Here is a 16,449-nt window from a genome sequence, read left to right as displayed (position 1 = left end):
AAGAGAGACGTATGCTGTCTGGTGGAGTGTGGTGGGACTAGACTGCCAACAGGTGCAGCGTCAGGGGGTTGTGGAACAGGGAGGTGGGGAAAAAAGGAACAAAAAAGAAGAGGAGTAGGGAAAGACAGGTGAATGTGTTGGCGGAGTGGTGCAAATTAACAGGGTGAGTAACGAGAAAAGAGAGGAGGTGGTAGGACAGACGGTGAGGGGACAGTATGTTACCATTGGTTGAGGGCGGGATAATTACAGAAGTGGAGATTGTGTTGTAAGCATAACTCCCATCTGTGTAAGTCAGGAAAGCTGGTAGTGGAGAGGAGGATCCAGTTGGCTTGGGAAGTGAAGCAGCCATTGAAATCAAGTGTGTTATGTTCAGCTGCATGTTGTGTGGCAGGGTGGTCTACTTTGCTCTTGGCCACAGTTTGGCAGTGGCCGTTCATCCTGGTTGACAGCTGATTGGTAGTAATACCAATATAAAAAGGTCTGCAGTGATTGCAGCAGAGCTGGTAAATGATGTGGCTGTTTTCACAGGTGGCCTGGCCCCTGATGTGGTAGGATAAACCTGTAACAGAATTTCAATAGAAAGTGCTGGGTGTGTGGATTGGGCAGGTTTAGCACCTGGGTATTCCACAGGGATATGATCCTTGTGGCAAGGGATTGGGATTGGGGTTGGGAATAGCATAGGGATGGACCAGGACATTGTGGAGGTTGGTTGGGTGACAGAACACCATTTTAGGAGGGGTGGGAAATATTTTGAGTAGGATGTCCCTCATTTCGGGGCATAGTGATAGGTTATCTAAAGCCTGGTGGAGGATGTGGATCAGTTGTTCCAGTCCAGGGTGGTAATGGATGATAAAGGGAGCACTCCTTTGTGGCAGGTACTTGGGAGTGGTGGGAAGATTGGAGTTGTGAGGGGAAATGGCAGGGGAAATCTGCTTGCGGACTACGGTAGGTCTGGTGGATAGTGCCTCCTGGGAAGGCCTTAGTGAGACCCTCGGCATACTGAACAAGGGAGTTCCCATTGTTTTATTATTCAGCTTTGTCACCTTTGCTTGTGTTAGTTCCAATCACATGGTCCTACTGTGAGCTTCTTGCATTTTGTTGAGGGCATCTGCAGCAATGAATTCTACATGAGAGAATTAATTCTGTTGTGGGTTAGTACTGTGAGGTCCATCTTGGTCTCAGTTTGCTGTCCTTATCCAAAAATAAGTTAGTGCCTTAATTTTAAGAGTGTAGGTAAAATAAATTAAAAAAACACAAGATTTTTGTAACTTGTACCTTTTCTTATTTTATTGTTATTTCTCTATAAATTTAGGTGTGGTATGGGGCCATCGTATTAAAAGCTATTTACACTTTTGTAGACTATCAGCCCTGCTTTTTGCTAATCTCTCTCTTATTTCTGTCTGTCCTTCTTTTGTGCTTCTGAGAAAAATGTTTCTTTTTTTCAATCTGCTTCTGCTTATTTTCATTTCCATTCTGCTTGTTCTTCTAGAGTTTCATACATAGAGGCATGAAGATAACATTAATATTGTGTGTAATTATTGAAGAAAGAAGTGTTGCTATCGGGCTGTCATTGTTTAGATTACTGAATAAAATAAGACTACAATAATTAATAAAAGTAACTGAGAATCATAATTTAACACAATGCAAGAGAATTTCTGTATCATAGTTCTTATTGTGATACTGTTGGTAATTTTCACAAATAATATTGATCTTTGCTTAAAATTAGTGATTACAGATTTTTTGATAACCTCAGAAATTTTTATATTAAATATTGCCTAAAATGTGAGAAGAAAAATAAACTTCTGTGTCAAATTAAACTGAAACATCTTATGCAGGGTCATATCTAGAGTGATGTGTTGAAGCATTACAGGGCAAGTCATTTCAATGTTCTAGTTAACATATTACTTTTAAGTTTTGCTATTTTTATGTTACTGATATATAACAAGAATATCAAGACAAAATTACCTCGTTTCTTGGTGATACAGTTGTGCCACTTTGGTGTGCCATTTTGGTGTTTGAACTTGATGTTCTTAAGAACTTTGATTTTAACTCCAAATAGATGTATGTAGAAAACCAAGACTCTTCCATACAGCGATGCAATTATGAAGTATTTTGTGGCCAAGATTCCTTGTTCCAGTGATCCATAGTCAACTAATATAAGTCGAAAATGTTAACAGCATTCATAATATTAGCCATTATCCATCTTTTGCTCAGGCTTGTTGAAAAATTTCACCAAATATTTTTTGTTTGTTTTATGTTGTGGAACAGCAAATAGTACAGTTAATTTGCTATTTGTGATATGTGTATTATCAGATATTCTTCATGCTACTTGAGTCATGTGAAAAGCACTTCGCATATAGCTTCAAGAGCAATACTGACTGAGATACGCTAGAAATTATTCACGTTCGGCAGTAAAACATCGTTATTGTATTTCTGAATGTTTGGTGCTTTTGAGCTTCTAGGAGCAATACAGTAGACACGCTGCTTGAAAGCAACACTTTTTTCCTGCTATTTACTTATATGTCACAATGATTATTTTGAGGTACATATATGTATATAAGATCAAATGGCATTACTTCCTGTGTATTACTGTACAATACACTGAATGCACTTGAAAACATTTTGGTTTTCATGGTTTGTAAAAAAATCTGTTTAAATGGTAGTTAAGTTTGGTGCACAGATTTTTCACTTTGCACACACACCAATTTTTTGTTCTGGGGTGCATTGTATATTCACAAATTTTTTATTCGGGGGTGCATTGTATATTGTTTATGTTATTAGTATGTAACTATCTTCTATCAATGTTACTAATGTTAAGAGGTAAGAATAATCTAGTTGTATTCTCTCGAGTTCTTACAAGAGACATTTGATTTGATTTTGTAATGATATCGTTTATTTGCCTTTCCTCTAATTATGTACTGAAAGTAATGATAGCATTTATCTCTACAGTCAAATAATAAACGAGGAAAGAGAAGGTGACTATGGACAGCATGATGGACTTGGGTGAGTGTAATTTAATTTCATGGTTCTCTTCTTAATAATGTCTGTACACAAAACATTAGGTAGTAGCATACTTACATGCTTGATTTTCATGAATATGTCAAAAAACTATTCTATTCTCTTAAAAAATAATTCAAATGGGTATGGGAATTTGCATAAGAAATTTATTAGACTATTTGGATAATGTTATTTCTTTAACCCGAGAAGTGCCGCAGAGCTTACAATTTTATTTATCTTACAATCGGGTTAAACAGAATTTGACGCAATAAAGAAATAGCCTTGCCTTTTTGTTGTTGGTGAAGTTGCATATACCTATGGCACAAGCAATATAAGAGATCATTAAGGAAGAAGAGAACTGCCTTTCTTTTATCAGAAATATAAAACTTTAAGGTCTGAATACAGAACAGGAGTGTTATCTTTCATTGTTCAAAGATTTTGATGGCATTAAGCAGACAACAGAACTAATGGGTGAAGTTCTTTCTTGTGCATACACTCCCAGAAAAGAAGTAATGCCCTCAGGAACTATTTTCAGTGACACAAGAGTGTAATAAGAGCACACTGTTGGGTTGTAGTGTTAGTGATTCATTTGTCTGTCATCAGCGAACAGATGGTGCTGTGGAGGCGTATTTATGCCCCCTCTGTTTTGACTTTGTAGGCAGTAACTGTGCTCAGTTTGGGCACAATGCATTTGTGGCATGTCAGTGCTTTTTTAGATTAGATTAGATTTACTTTCATTCCAATTGATCCATAGTGAGGAGGTCCGCCAGGATATAGAACATGTCAGAAAAACAACAGTACATGAAATTCAAGCTTTCACAACCAATGGTTGCTTCGTCAGGAAAGAGGGAAGGAGAGGGAAAGACAAAAGGATGTGGGTCTTAAGGGAGAGTGTAAGGAGTCATTCCAATCCCAGGAGCGGAAAGACTTACCTTAGGGGGAAATAAGGACAGGTATACACTTGCGCACACACACATATCCATCCACACATACACAGACACAAGCAGACATTTGTAAAGGCAAAGAGTTTGGGCAGAAATGTCAGTCGAGGCGGAAATACAGAGGCAAAGATATTGTTGAAAGACAGGTGAGGTATGAGCGGCGGCAAATTGAAATTAGAAATTAGTGGAGATTGAGGCCTGGCGGATAATGAGAAGAGAAGATATGCTGAAGGGCAAGTTACCATCTCCAGAGTTCTGACAGGTTGGTGTTAGTGGGAAGTATCCAGATAACCTGGACGGTGTAACACTGTGCCAAGATGTGGTGGCCGTGCACCAAGGCATGTTTAGCCACAGGGTGATCCTCATTACCAACAAACACTGTCTGCCTGTGTCCATTCATGCAAGGCCAGACACACCAACAATTAAAGGGAACAGCCATGGGTACCAGGATGGCCGCCTCGTACGCCAACCTATTCATGGGTCGCTTAGAGGAAGCCTTCTTGGTTACCCAGGCCTGCCAACCCAAAGTTTGGTACAGATTTATTGATGACATTTTCATGATCTGGACTCACAGTGAAGAAGAACTCCAGAATTTCCTCTCCAACCTCAACTCCTTTGGTTCCATCAGATTCACCTGGTCCTACTCCAAATCCCATGCCACTTTCCTTGACGTTGACCTCCACCTGTCCAATGGCCAGCTTCACACGTCCGTCCACATCAAACCCACCAACAAGCAACAGTACCTCCATTATGACAGCTGCCACCCATTCCACATCAAACGGTCCCTTCCCTACAGCCTAGGTCTTCGTGGCAAACAAATCTGCTCCAGTCCTGAATCCCTGAACCATTACACCAACAACCTGAAAACAGCTTTCGCATCCCGCAACTACCCTCCCAACCTGGTACAGAAGCAAATAACCAGAGCCACTTCCTCATCTCCTCAAACCCAGAACCTCCCACAGAAGAACCCCAAAAGTGCCCCACTTGTGACAGGATACTTTCCGGGACTGGATCAGACTCTGAATGTGGCTCTCCAGCAGGGATACGACTTCCTCAAATCATGCCCTGAAATGAGATCCATCCTTCATGAAATCCTCCCGACTCCACCAAGAGTGTCCTTCCGCCGTCCACCTAACCTTCGTAACCTCCTAGCTCATCCCTATGAAATCCCCAAACCACCTTCCCTACCCTCTGGCTCCTACCCTTGTAACCAACCCCGGTGTAAAACCTGTCCCATGCACCCTCCCACCACCACCTACTCCAGTCCTGTAACCCGGAAGGTGTACACGATCAAAGGCAGAGCCACGTGTGAAGGCACCCACGTGATTTACCAACTGATCTGCCTACACTGTGAAGCGTTCTATGTGGGAATGTCCAGCAACAAACTGTCCATTCGCATGAATGGACACAGGCAGACAGTGTTTGTTGGTAATGAGGATCACCCTGTGGCTAAACATGCCTTGGTGCACGGCCAGCACATCTTGACACAGTGTTACACCCTCCGGGTTATCTGGATCAGGGTGTCTACGACCCGGGACAACCGGGAAATCCGGGAAAAACCCGGGAAATTTTTCATCCGGGAGAAAACCGGGAAAAACCCGGGAATTTTTCGGAATTCCGGGAATTTTTCATTGTTTTAGCTTTCAGTTAAATTTTTGTAATTTTGCCTGCAGAATTGATTCTCTAGCAAAGAATGTTATTGTATCCTGCTACTGGAGAATGATACTGCAGCAAGAAAGTATACACGAGAGGGAAAAAAATAAAACTTTAGTGGCAAAGGAAATGTGCAATTTACAACAACAAAACACCGTGCACGCACAAGCGTCTGCAAATAGCAAAAATATGTCAAAGGTCGTAGGGCGCAGACTGTAATTCTTCGTAACAATAAACTGCTTGCTATGAGCATGACGTCACAACTGTTCACATTAGGTTCGTTTGACCAATTGCCAGCGGTCTGTTGCACATGCGCATTTGACTCGCGTATAAGCAGTACCTTCTCCAGCTTCCCGCTACTTGAAGTTTGGCTGTTAGCTGTATCGGTAGTAGCAGCAAGCAGACAGATGCAAACGAGAAAAAATTTTCTCCCGCGCCCTAGCTGCCAGATTCACTCTTGCACAGAGTTGTAGTGGGGAGGGGGTTAACCTCCACGTGACCCGTGTTTACGTTAAGTGATTTCGCTGCTTCTCTTCGTGTACAGCTCCCACATCAAATGAAAACAAAATATATATCAGGTGAATTAAAATACATTCACATAATTACGGAGGGCAAAAATATATTATTAATTTCAGTTTTCTGATTTTATTTTATTTCCAAGTTTGTAGCAGTCAAACATTAATCGCCTTGCAGAACAGGGAAGTTAATTTTCCAAGCTTGCTAAAGAAATTTGGCTTTATTAATCTTTCCACTGAGGCAGTCATTTTATTTGAAACAAAGTGTTTCATTCTATAGTATTGCCTAGTTCCAACTGTTCGCTGAATTTCAAGCGCACGTTATCATCTTCTGCCATACATGGCATTATGCCATAATAAAGAACCAAAAATGAGATCGCAGAGTACTGGTACTCCAAGAAAATTTACATCCCAAAAACCACACTGAAAAGCTTAATATCAGATGGGACCTACTTCATTGTGAATCTGGAAAAAGCCAGTTTGCACTCAAGCCGAACTACGCATTTTATTATAGTTTACGAAATTCCGATGCTCTTTGGAGTACCCTCTGATGACCTGTTTCTTTTATGGTGCAATGTAAGCTCTCTTAGTGCTTTATACACACGAACATGCGGGCTTCCTACACCAATACAGTTGCACACGCACAATAATGCCTGTTTTTCTGGCGCTCTCTGGCAACTGGTAAATCGAACCTATTTCTACCAGTCTCTGGATAGTATTGCGAAAGGTGGCTAGAAAAGCGTTACTTTCAAAGTAAATTTCTGAATTATGTCACGTTTGAGAAAGTGGGATGGATATCTAAATCACAGAGCGTTCGTAACTGAACAGTTTGAGGACCAGCCACTTACAAGAATTTCGAGCCAAGACATTTATGTCAGAATTTTAAATTTACTGCCACATTTGTGTGATGTATCTTAAAGTGTAACACATGCAAAAAAAAAAAAAAAAAATCAATATTACATGTGAAAACTTAGCTTCTGTTGTAGCATGTTAATCTTAGAGACCAAAATTATATGTGAAAGCTTAGCTTTTCTTGTAGATATACGGTACTGTGTACATTAATGTAAACCGTTAACTTTTCCTCTTGCGTGTTCGCGCAATGTTACCAGTGATCTTGCTATTGGCTGACTATAATACGTGTCCTATGCTCTGAATAGCTGCTGTCATCGGCTGGCAAGATCACGTGGCATGAGATATGATTGGCTTACAAAAGGACATCGCAACCTCGGTTTCAACGCTCCGGAAACTAACACGCTGTGTTTGGTGCAATTCGAATTTATACTTTCGTAATACGAAAATATGCAGCGTATATGTTGATGCAAATCAAAGGTATTTCCAAAACTTCTCTGCACCGTCTTTTCTTTTTTTTCCGGGAAGTTCTGCGCGATTGTATAGAACGTTAACCATTCAATGGATTGATAAGTATTATAGTTCCGAGGGAAAATCTACGGAAAACCTACTGTCACTTTACCTCAGGAAAAGTGTATTTTCGCCCGGGAAAAAGCATATTTTTTAAACGGAATATCCGGGAGAAATCCGGGAATAATCCGGGAATTTTTTTTCCTTGTCCCCATATACACCCTGTGGATACTTCCCACTAACACCAACCTGTCAGAACTCCGGAGATGGGAACTTGCCCTTCAGCATATCCTCTCTTCTTGTTAACCGCCAGGCCTCAATCTCCACTAATTTCTAATTTCAATTTGCCGCCGCTCATACCTCAATTGTCTTTCAACAACATCTTTGCCTCTGTACTTCCGCCTCGACTGACATCTCTGCCCAAACTCTTTGCCTTTACAAATGTCTGTTTGTGTCTGTATATGTGTGGATGGATATGTGTGTGTGTGTGTGTGTGTGTATATACCCGTCCCTTTTTCCCCCTAAGGTAAGTCTTTCCGCTCCCGGGACTGGAATGACTCCTTACCCTCTCCCTTAAAACCCACATCCTTCCGTCTTTCCCTCTCCTTCCCTCTTTCCTGATGAGGCAACAGTTTGTTGCGAAAGCTTGAATTTTGTGTGTATGTTTGTGTTTGTTTGTGTGTCTGTCGACCTGCCAGCACTTTCATTTGGTAAGTCACATCATCTTTGTTTTATATATATATATATATAATAGAGGGGAACATTCCACGTGGGAAATATATATATATATATATATATATATATATATATATGAATATAATAGAGGGAAACATTCCACGTGGGAAAAATATATTTAAAAAGAAAGATGATGAGACTTACCCAACAAAAACGCTGGCAGGTCGATAGACACACAAATCAACACAAACATACACACAAAACTCTAGCTTTCGCAACCAACGGTTGCCTCGTCAGGAAAGAGGGAAGGAGAAGGAAAGACAAAAGGATTGGGTTTTAAGGGAGGGGGTAAGGAGTCATTCCAATCCCGGGAGCGGAAAGACTTACCTTAGGGGGAAAAAAGGACAGGTTTACACTCGCGCACACACACACACATATCCATCCACACATACACACACATATATATATATATATATATATATATATATATATATATATATATATATATATATATATATATATACACACTTAAAAACAAAGATGATGTGACTTACCAAATGAAAGTGCTGGCAGGTCGACAGACACACAAACGAACACAAACATACACACAAAATTCAAGCTTTCGCAACAAACTGTTGCCTCATCAGGAAAGAGGGAAGGAGAGGGAAAGACGAAAGGATGTGGGTTTTGGGTAAGGAGTCATTCCAGTCCCGGGAGCGGAAAGACTTACCTTAGGGGGGAAAAAGGGACGGGTATACACTCGCACACACACACACATATCCATCCACACATATACAGACACAAGCAGACATATTTAAAGACCTACATCCTTTCGTCTTTCCCTCTCCTTCCCTCTTTCCTGATGAGGCAACAGTTTGTTGCGAAAGCTTGAATTTTATGTGTATGTTTGTGTTCGTTTGTGTGTCTGTCGACCTGCCAGCACTTTCATTTGGTAAGTCACATCATCTTTGTTTTTAAGTATATTTTTCCTTCGTGGAATGTTTCCTTCTATTATAACCATATATATATATATATATATATATATATTCTCTTAAACTGAATTTCATTGGTTGTTAAGCTTTTTATGGCTGCTGGCAAGTTATTGAAAATGTGTGTTCCTGAATAATGCACACCTTTTTGTACAAGTCTAAATGACTTTAAATCCTTCTGATGATTCTTATTTCTAGTATTGATTCCATGAATTGAGCTGTTGGTTTGAAAAAGTGATATATTTTTAATGACAAATTTCATTAAAGAATTAATATATTGGGAAGCAGTGGTTAGTATCAGAATTAATATATTGGGAAGCAGTAGTTAGTATCCCTAGTTCCCTAAACAGGCTTTTGTAGGATGTTCTTGAGTTCACACCACATGCAATTCTTACTGCATGTTTTTGTGCCCGGAAAACCTTAGCTTGGTTTGATGAATTACCCCAGAAAATAATCCCATATGACATTATTCAACGAAAGTAAGCATAGTATGCCAGCTTTTTCATTTTTATATCCCCTATGTCTGGCACAATTTGCATTGCAAATAGAGATTTGTTGACGCTGCAGCAGTTCTGTGGTGTGCTCCTCCCAGTTGAATTTATTATCAAGCTGTAATCCCAAGAATTTAACACTGTCCACTTCTTCTATCTGCATGTCATTGTACGTTAGGCATATACTTGTGGGACACTCCTTACAAGTTCTGGACTGCATGCAGTGTGTTTTTTCAAAGTTTAGTGACAATGAATTGGCTAGGAACCAGTGATTAATGTCCACAAATATTTTATTAGCTGATCTTTTTAAGACTACACTTGATTTGTTATTTATTGCAATGTTTGTATCATCGGCAAACAAAACGAACTTGGCATCTGGTAATGTTACTGATGAAAGGTCATTGATATACGCAAGAAAAAGTAAGGGCCCCAAAATGGAACCTTGTGGGACCCGACATGTAATTACTTCCCAGTTGGATGATGCCTTATAGCTTGATACATTTTTCTTTCCTTATAAATCCTTTTGTTTCCTGCCAGAGATATAAGATTTGAACCATTTTGCAGCATTTTCTGTTACACTATAATATTCTAATTTACTTAAAAGGATATTGTGATTTACGCAGTCAATGCCTTTGACAGATCACAAAATATACCAGTTGCCTGCAGTTTTTTGACTAATGAATTAAGCACATTTTCACTGTAAGTGCAGATAGCCTTCTCAATATCAGAACCCTTTAGAAATCCAAACTGTGACTTTGACAGTATGTTTTTTGAGATAAGATGGTTATAAAGCCGATTGTACATTACTTTTTCTAAAATTTTTGAGAATGCTGGCAACCGTGAAATTGGACAGAAATTTGATGCTATTTCTTTATCTCCCATCTTAAACAGTGGCTTAACTTCAGCATATTTCAACCATTCAGGAAATATTCCACTGATAAACGATGGTTACACAGATAGCTTAATATGTTACTTAGCTCAGAATCACATTCTTTAATTAACTTTGTTGATAATTCTTCATACCCACTAGATGTTTTTGATTTTAAAGATTTTATATGGACATTATTTCTGCTGGGGTAATGAGGGTCAAATTCATATTATGGTAGTTACTTGAAATGTCTGGTCTGAGGCATTCCATAGCAGCATCTACTGAACCTGACAACCCCATCTTTTCAGTAACAGTTATAAAATGTTTGTTAAAAAGTTCTGCAACACTATACACATCTGTCACCAATGTATCATTTTCTCTTAATGCTAGTTGTTCCTCTTCATGTCTGGTTCTACCGGTCTCCTCCTTGATTATATCCCACATTGTCTTTATTTTGTTATCTGATATGACTATCTTTTCCTTGTAATATATTTGCTTTGATGTCCATATTACAGTCTTAAATATTTTGCAGTATTTCTTGTAATGTGCTATAGTATCAACATCAGAACTGTTTCGGATTGACAGATACAGTTGTTTTTTTTTTTTTTTTTTTTTTTTTTTTTTTTTTTTACAAGATACCCCTATTCCTTGAGTAATCCATGGCTTCTTTGTAGACTTTGCTGTAATCTTGGTAATTTTTGGGGGAAAACAGTGTTCGAATAAGGAAAGCACTTTATTAGCAAAAGTGTTGTATTTTTCATTCATGCCATGAGCACTGTAAACATCAGTCCAGTGAATGTCTCTGAGGAGTGTCCTAAAATAATCAATTTTTGGCTTATTGATTACCCTCTTGAGCTCAGATTTAACAGATTTTATATCCTGTTCAGTATTAACATTTAACAGAAGGAACTGCATGTCATGGTCTGAGAGACCATTGACTATTGGGTTTGTTCATTGGACTTTTCTATAAAGATATTATCAGTGGCTGTTTGTTAGCAGTTGGCGACCCTAGTGGGGAACTTTACAGTGGGCATTAAGTTGAATGATAGTGTTGCTAACTCAAATAAGTTCTTATTGGGAGAGTCTTCAAGGAAATCTACATTGAAATCACCAGCAACCACTGTTTCTTTGTTTTTGGTTGTTAAATGGGTCAGTACAGCTTCAAGGTGGTTTACGAACAGATTAAAGTTACCTGCAGGTTCCCGATGTACACTTAATATTATGAAGGATTTTTTGTGAAATTCTACTTCTGTTGCACATGCTTCCATATGCTGTTCTAGGCAAAATGTTCTTAAGTGTATGACAGTTCCTGATGAATGTGGCAACTCCTCCTTTTTCCATTTCTGATGTACAAAAGTGAGATGCTAACCTAAACCCTGTAACACTTAAAAGTTCTATACCAGTGGTCACATGATGTCCAGAGAGGCATATTATGTCAGCTGTATTTGAAGACTCTGATTCATCTATGCAGATAGTTAATTCATTAATTTTATTCCTCAGCCCTCAAATATTTTGATATAATAAAAATAGCTGACATTTCACAATGACTGAGTTAAAATTGGGTAGAGTTAAAGTAACTGCTGACTTGAAAATTCTTAACCAATAGCTGTTTATGCCGTTGTAATAACTAGAATTGTGTTTTTTTGTTTTCCTTCTCAAACTGAAGGTTTGTCTCAGTTCTAACCTCTTTTAAAATTTGGTTTCTTTCTGTCCTCCCTATCCTAAAAAAGGGTCTTTTCTGAACCCTATAACCACTGGTATTTTACCACTCATGACAGTGCCTCCCCCTTTAACTTTCCTGCTATTTTCCCAGCAAATTTACCCTTCTCTTCCTGTTGAGGTGAGGGCCATGCCTTGTATAATCCCACCTATGGAGAGAATCAACAGGAACCACACCAATGTGTGACCCTGCACCCGACATAAGCAGCCATTCCACCTCCAAATTAACTCACTTGACAAGAGTTCAAATGAGGTTGGTCACGGCACCCAAGAACAGATACAAACTCAACACTAGTATGCTTCGATGCCGATGCAATCTTTGCCAGGTCACACTCTATAGTGTACCCAGGATCTCTGTCAATACTGTTACCTGCCCCACCCACTATAACCACGGTGTCTTCTTTAGTGAAATCTCTGCAGAGTGATCCTAAATCCTCTGTCACCTGCTCCAGACCAGCACTAGGTTTAAAAAAAAATGGTGACCTGGCATTCTGATCCTAGTTCATCCTGCAAAAGTTGGCCAACACCTCTTCCATGGGAACTACCTAACAACAACACTGATTTCCCTACATTCTTTCTTTTCAGTTTGCTGCTGAAAGTTCGTTGTGCCCTGTCTACACCTGCAACTGCTTGAGGCTCACCAGCTTCTAACTGAAGCAACAGGTCAAATCTATTTTCCACATTCACCACGAAGCTGTTAGACAAAGTTCTAGGCCTGTTTTCTCCTGTTGCCTGTTGCCACTTCCCACCTCTCTTTACCATTCTCCCCCCTTAACCTGTCAAGATCTCCCCTGTACCCCTTTTCCCCTCCTGTTCTAGTATCTTCCTATCTCTACTACAAATCCTATAAAACCACTGATGAGTCTCATTTACTTCCCCTATTCCCACGCCACTACAGTCACCCACACGGAAAAAACTATAGCACCCATCACACCAAAGCCACGACCTAACAATTCTACAGCAAGTCAAGCAATTTTCACTCATTATAAACGTAATAGTATATTAAGAATAAGGCAGTTAAATTACAGATAAACATGAAAATATGGTTCCACAAATTTGGCCTATACGCAACTGTGTGTAAACAAAAACAACAGTGCAAAGTTTCTGAAACAACAACTTAAACTTTATGCTACTTTCCGGAAATGCTAGTTAATTAACGTAGAGGTACACTAAGTTAAATTGTTGGAGAGAGCAAGGTTTAAAAAATAAGAGTTGGTGAACTGTAACAAGTAGTACAAAACACCACAGGATCATAATGTTAGATGACCCATAGATTTTCATCCGTGGAGAGTGAAATGAGGTGTCAGGATGACAGCGGACTTGTGTTATTAACTTCTTTATTCTGGCCTTCAGCTGTAGTATATTAGAAAGAGCTTGGTGTAGACGTCCAGTTGCCTCTCGTGCGAAACAATAGATGTCTGCCATTTCTGACAGTGCAAAGAGTGAGGCTGAGTATGGCATCACCAGAATGCCACCGTCAGCAATGTCTCCAGCTGCGACTATGATGACGGCGCGGCAGTGCACCTAAGGATACTCCGGAGGCAGCTGTGACATTCCTTCAGCGACCAGGCTGCTCTCATGACTCAGGGTAGGCTGCCCCATCTGGTGGTCAAACAGCTGACTCTGTACTGCATTCCGAGATGTCGCTGCAGGTATCACAGGCTCATGGTGTAGGCTGTGATACTGAGAGTACTTACTTGCTCTGGACTACGTTCATTTAGGGCTTAAGGCACGTGCTCTACAACAGTTCTGTGGTGGCAAGTGAAGAAAGGCTTCAGCCCTTCCACTTGTGTGTTTCAGCATCGGCTGTTGCTGTACTGTGCCCAGCTGAGCTCTGTTTCACAATGACTTTCGGCCCTGTTTTGCGTTGCAACACAAAGCACACTTGCCTGCCTGTGTCTAGTTCTGTTGCATTTCGCTTCTGCTCTGGTGTACTTTTTGAGCGAATACTGTATTTTTCAAACTATAAGACACACTTTTTTCTTTGGAAAATTGCTTCGAAAATTCGGGTGCATCTTATACTCGCATTAATACAAGAATTTTATGTATATACACTGAAGCAACTAGTTAGCAGGAGACCTGGGTTCAGTTGCCGACATTGGTACAAACTTTCATTCATTATGTAAGTCTATATACATAAAATCATGCCTGTATGAGACCAGTGAAGTCTCTGAAATTGTATCATTTTGTTTGCAATATAAAAATGGCCATATATTCAATGCCACAGGAAATATATTGCTATCTGGCAACATTAGATTCAACTGACAACAGCAGTGCACCACTGCAACAAACATGAGTTGTGGAATGAGATCTGCCAGAAAGTTTCATGAGTTGTGGAGTTTGACAAGCTTGCTAACACTGTCTCTCTCTCCACCCCACCATCATAAACCCAGAACATTATCTACCTATGATGCATCATTGCAGTCTATGGTGCCAGTGAACTGGAATTGAAAGTATTTGTATTATCAGTAACTGTACAATGTTTATATTAGTGGCTAGTTTCATAATGGAAAAAAATAAATGGTATTCGTATTACACTGGCTATAAATTGAAAGTAGTGGCATATGCAGGAGAACAGGAAAACAGAGCAGTTGAGGGCATTTCGGTCCTCCACCAACAGAAAAAAAAGATTCACGATTGGCAGGCTAGTAAAGAAGAACTGAAAAAAATAAGAAATATTAAATTTGCAAGTAGAGGACTGAATGCAAAAATGTCCAAAACTAGAAGATGATTGATTGAAATGGATTCAAGGACAGCATCAAAATGGCACTGGAATTAATACAAAAATGATTCAAATACACCCTCATAACCTAGCACTACAATGGATCTTTACAGACTTTTAAGGGTAAAGTAGGTTGGTGCTGCAGGTTTATGAATTTATGAAGCGTCATGGACTTAACATGAGAACCAAAACCAAACTATCTCAGAAAATGCCACAGGAGTATGAAGAGAGTATTATCTTTCCAGCACGTAGCAAATGTGGATGAAACTCCTCTGCCATTTGATGTACTGAGTAACAGAACAATTGCCATGAAAGGTGTTAAAACTGTAACTATAAAAAAAGTGGACATGAAAAATTGCACTACACTGTTGTTCTTTCAGGTTGTGCATTTTCAAGTGAAAAACAATGCCAAAATGTTTTGAAATGCTGCTAGGTATTGTTTTTCATATACGTGACAAGGTTTGGATGTATGAGGCTGGTATGAAATTATGGATTAACAGTGTGTGGGAGAGAGGGAAAGGTGCTTTATTGAAAAAGTGTTTGCTTCTTGTGCTGGATCAGTTTAGAAGTCATTTGAAAAATTTAGTGGAAGAGAAATTGAGACAGGGAAATACAGAGCTTGCTGTTATTCCAGGAGGACGTACTTCACAGTTGCAAACTTTTGATGTCTTGATAAATAAACCATTTAAAGTGTATATGAGACAGGAATGGAACAAATAGATGATGGATGAAACCCAACATGAATTCACACTGAAGGGAGCTTCAAAATAACGTACAATCAAACGAGTATCTCAGTGGATAAAACAACTGTGGTCTAGAATGAGAGACGACATTATTGTTAAATTTATTAAATATTTCAAGAAGTGCAGCATAAGTAACCCTCTTGATGGCAGTGAAGACCATCTTATATATGAAGAGGACAACAGTGACGAGGAAGGAGGGGGTCAGTTCAGTTTTATAAACTAAGAATTTTTTATTAGTATGTTTTTCGCAATCTAATAATAAAAATGTTAAAAATATTACTTTTTAAAAAATTGCTTAAAAGTTAAGGTTCGTCTTATAATCCAAACAATACTGGATTGTCGGTACATTACATTTCCCTCCTTTTTATCAATACCCAGTCCCCCGGGTCAAGCAAACTAGATTATCCTGTACACTAGAGTTTCTGGCAACCAACCCTTCTGGCTCTGTTTTGCCTCTTAAGTATTATTCTAAGAATTGGTTTCCTTAACCTTGGCACTTAATCTTACACATTTCTACAGGGCCCCTTTCCCTGCTCCTTAACTTAACACCATGGAACTTATTTCATTACTAGGCTTCTTACACAATAACTTACAACCTAAAATAAATCAATGAATCAGTTATCCTTAATACTACCCCCTTGTGCATTCATCTTTCTTCTGGTGCTTTTATGCCCGGGGTATCCAATTCACCAGAATCTGAATGACTCAGTCTGACTCAGTCTCGTGCTTCATCTTCTACATACCACAACAAGAACAGCGCTCAGCAGAAGTGTCGCT

At 39.4% G+C, this 16,449-nt stretch overlaps 1 protein-coding gene across 1 annotated transcript in view; it reads left to right on the top strand.

Moving 5' to 3' along the window:
- Positions 1-16,449, top strand: part of LOC126191481 (rho guanine nucleotide exchange factor 18) — a 640,188-nt gene that overhangs the window by 436,302 nt on the left and 187,437 nt on the right. The window contains exon 14 of the mRNA XM_049932364.1: positions 2,950-3,003. Coding sequence (XP_049788321.1) covers positions 2,950-3,003 — 54 coding nt within the window. The remainder of the gene's footprint in view (positions 1-2,949; positions 3,004-16,449) is intronic.

The sequence above is a fragment of the Schistocerca cancellata genome, chromosome 6 (assembly GCF_023864275.1).
Source record: "Schistocerca cancellata isolate TAMUIC-IGC-003103 chromosome 6, iqSchCanc2.1, whole genome shotgun sequence".
NCBI classification, from domain to species: domain Eukaryota; kingdom Metazoa; phylum Arthropoda; class Insecta; order Orthoptera; family Acrididae; genus Schistocerca; species Schistocerca cancellata.
The sequence above is the reverse complement of the archived record's forward strand: the minus strand, read 5'-3'. Positions and strand labels throughout refer to the sequence as shown.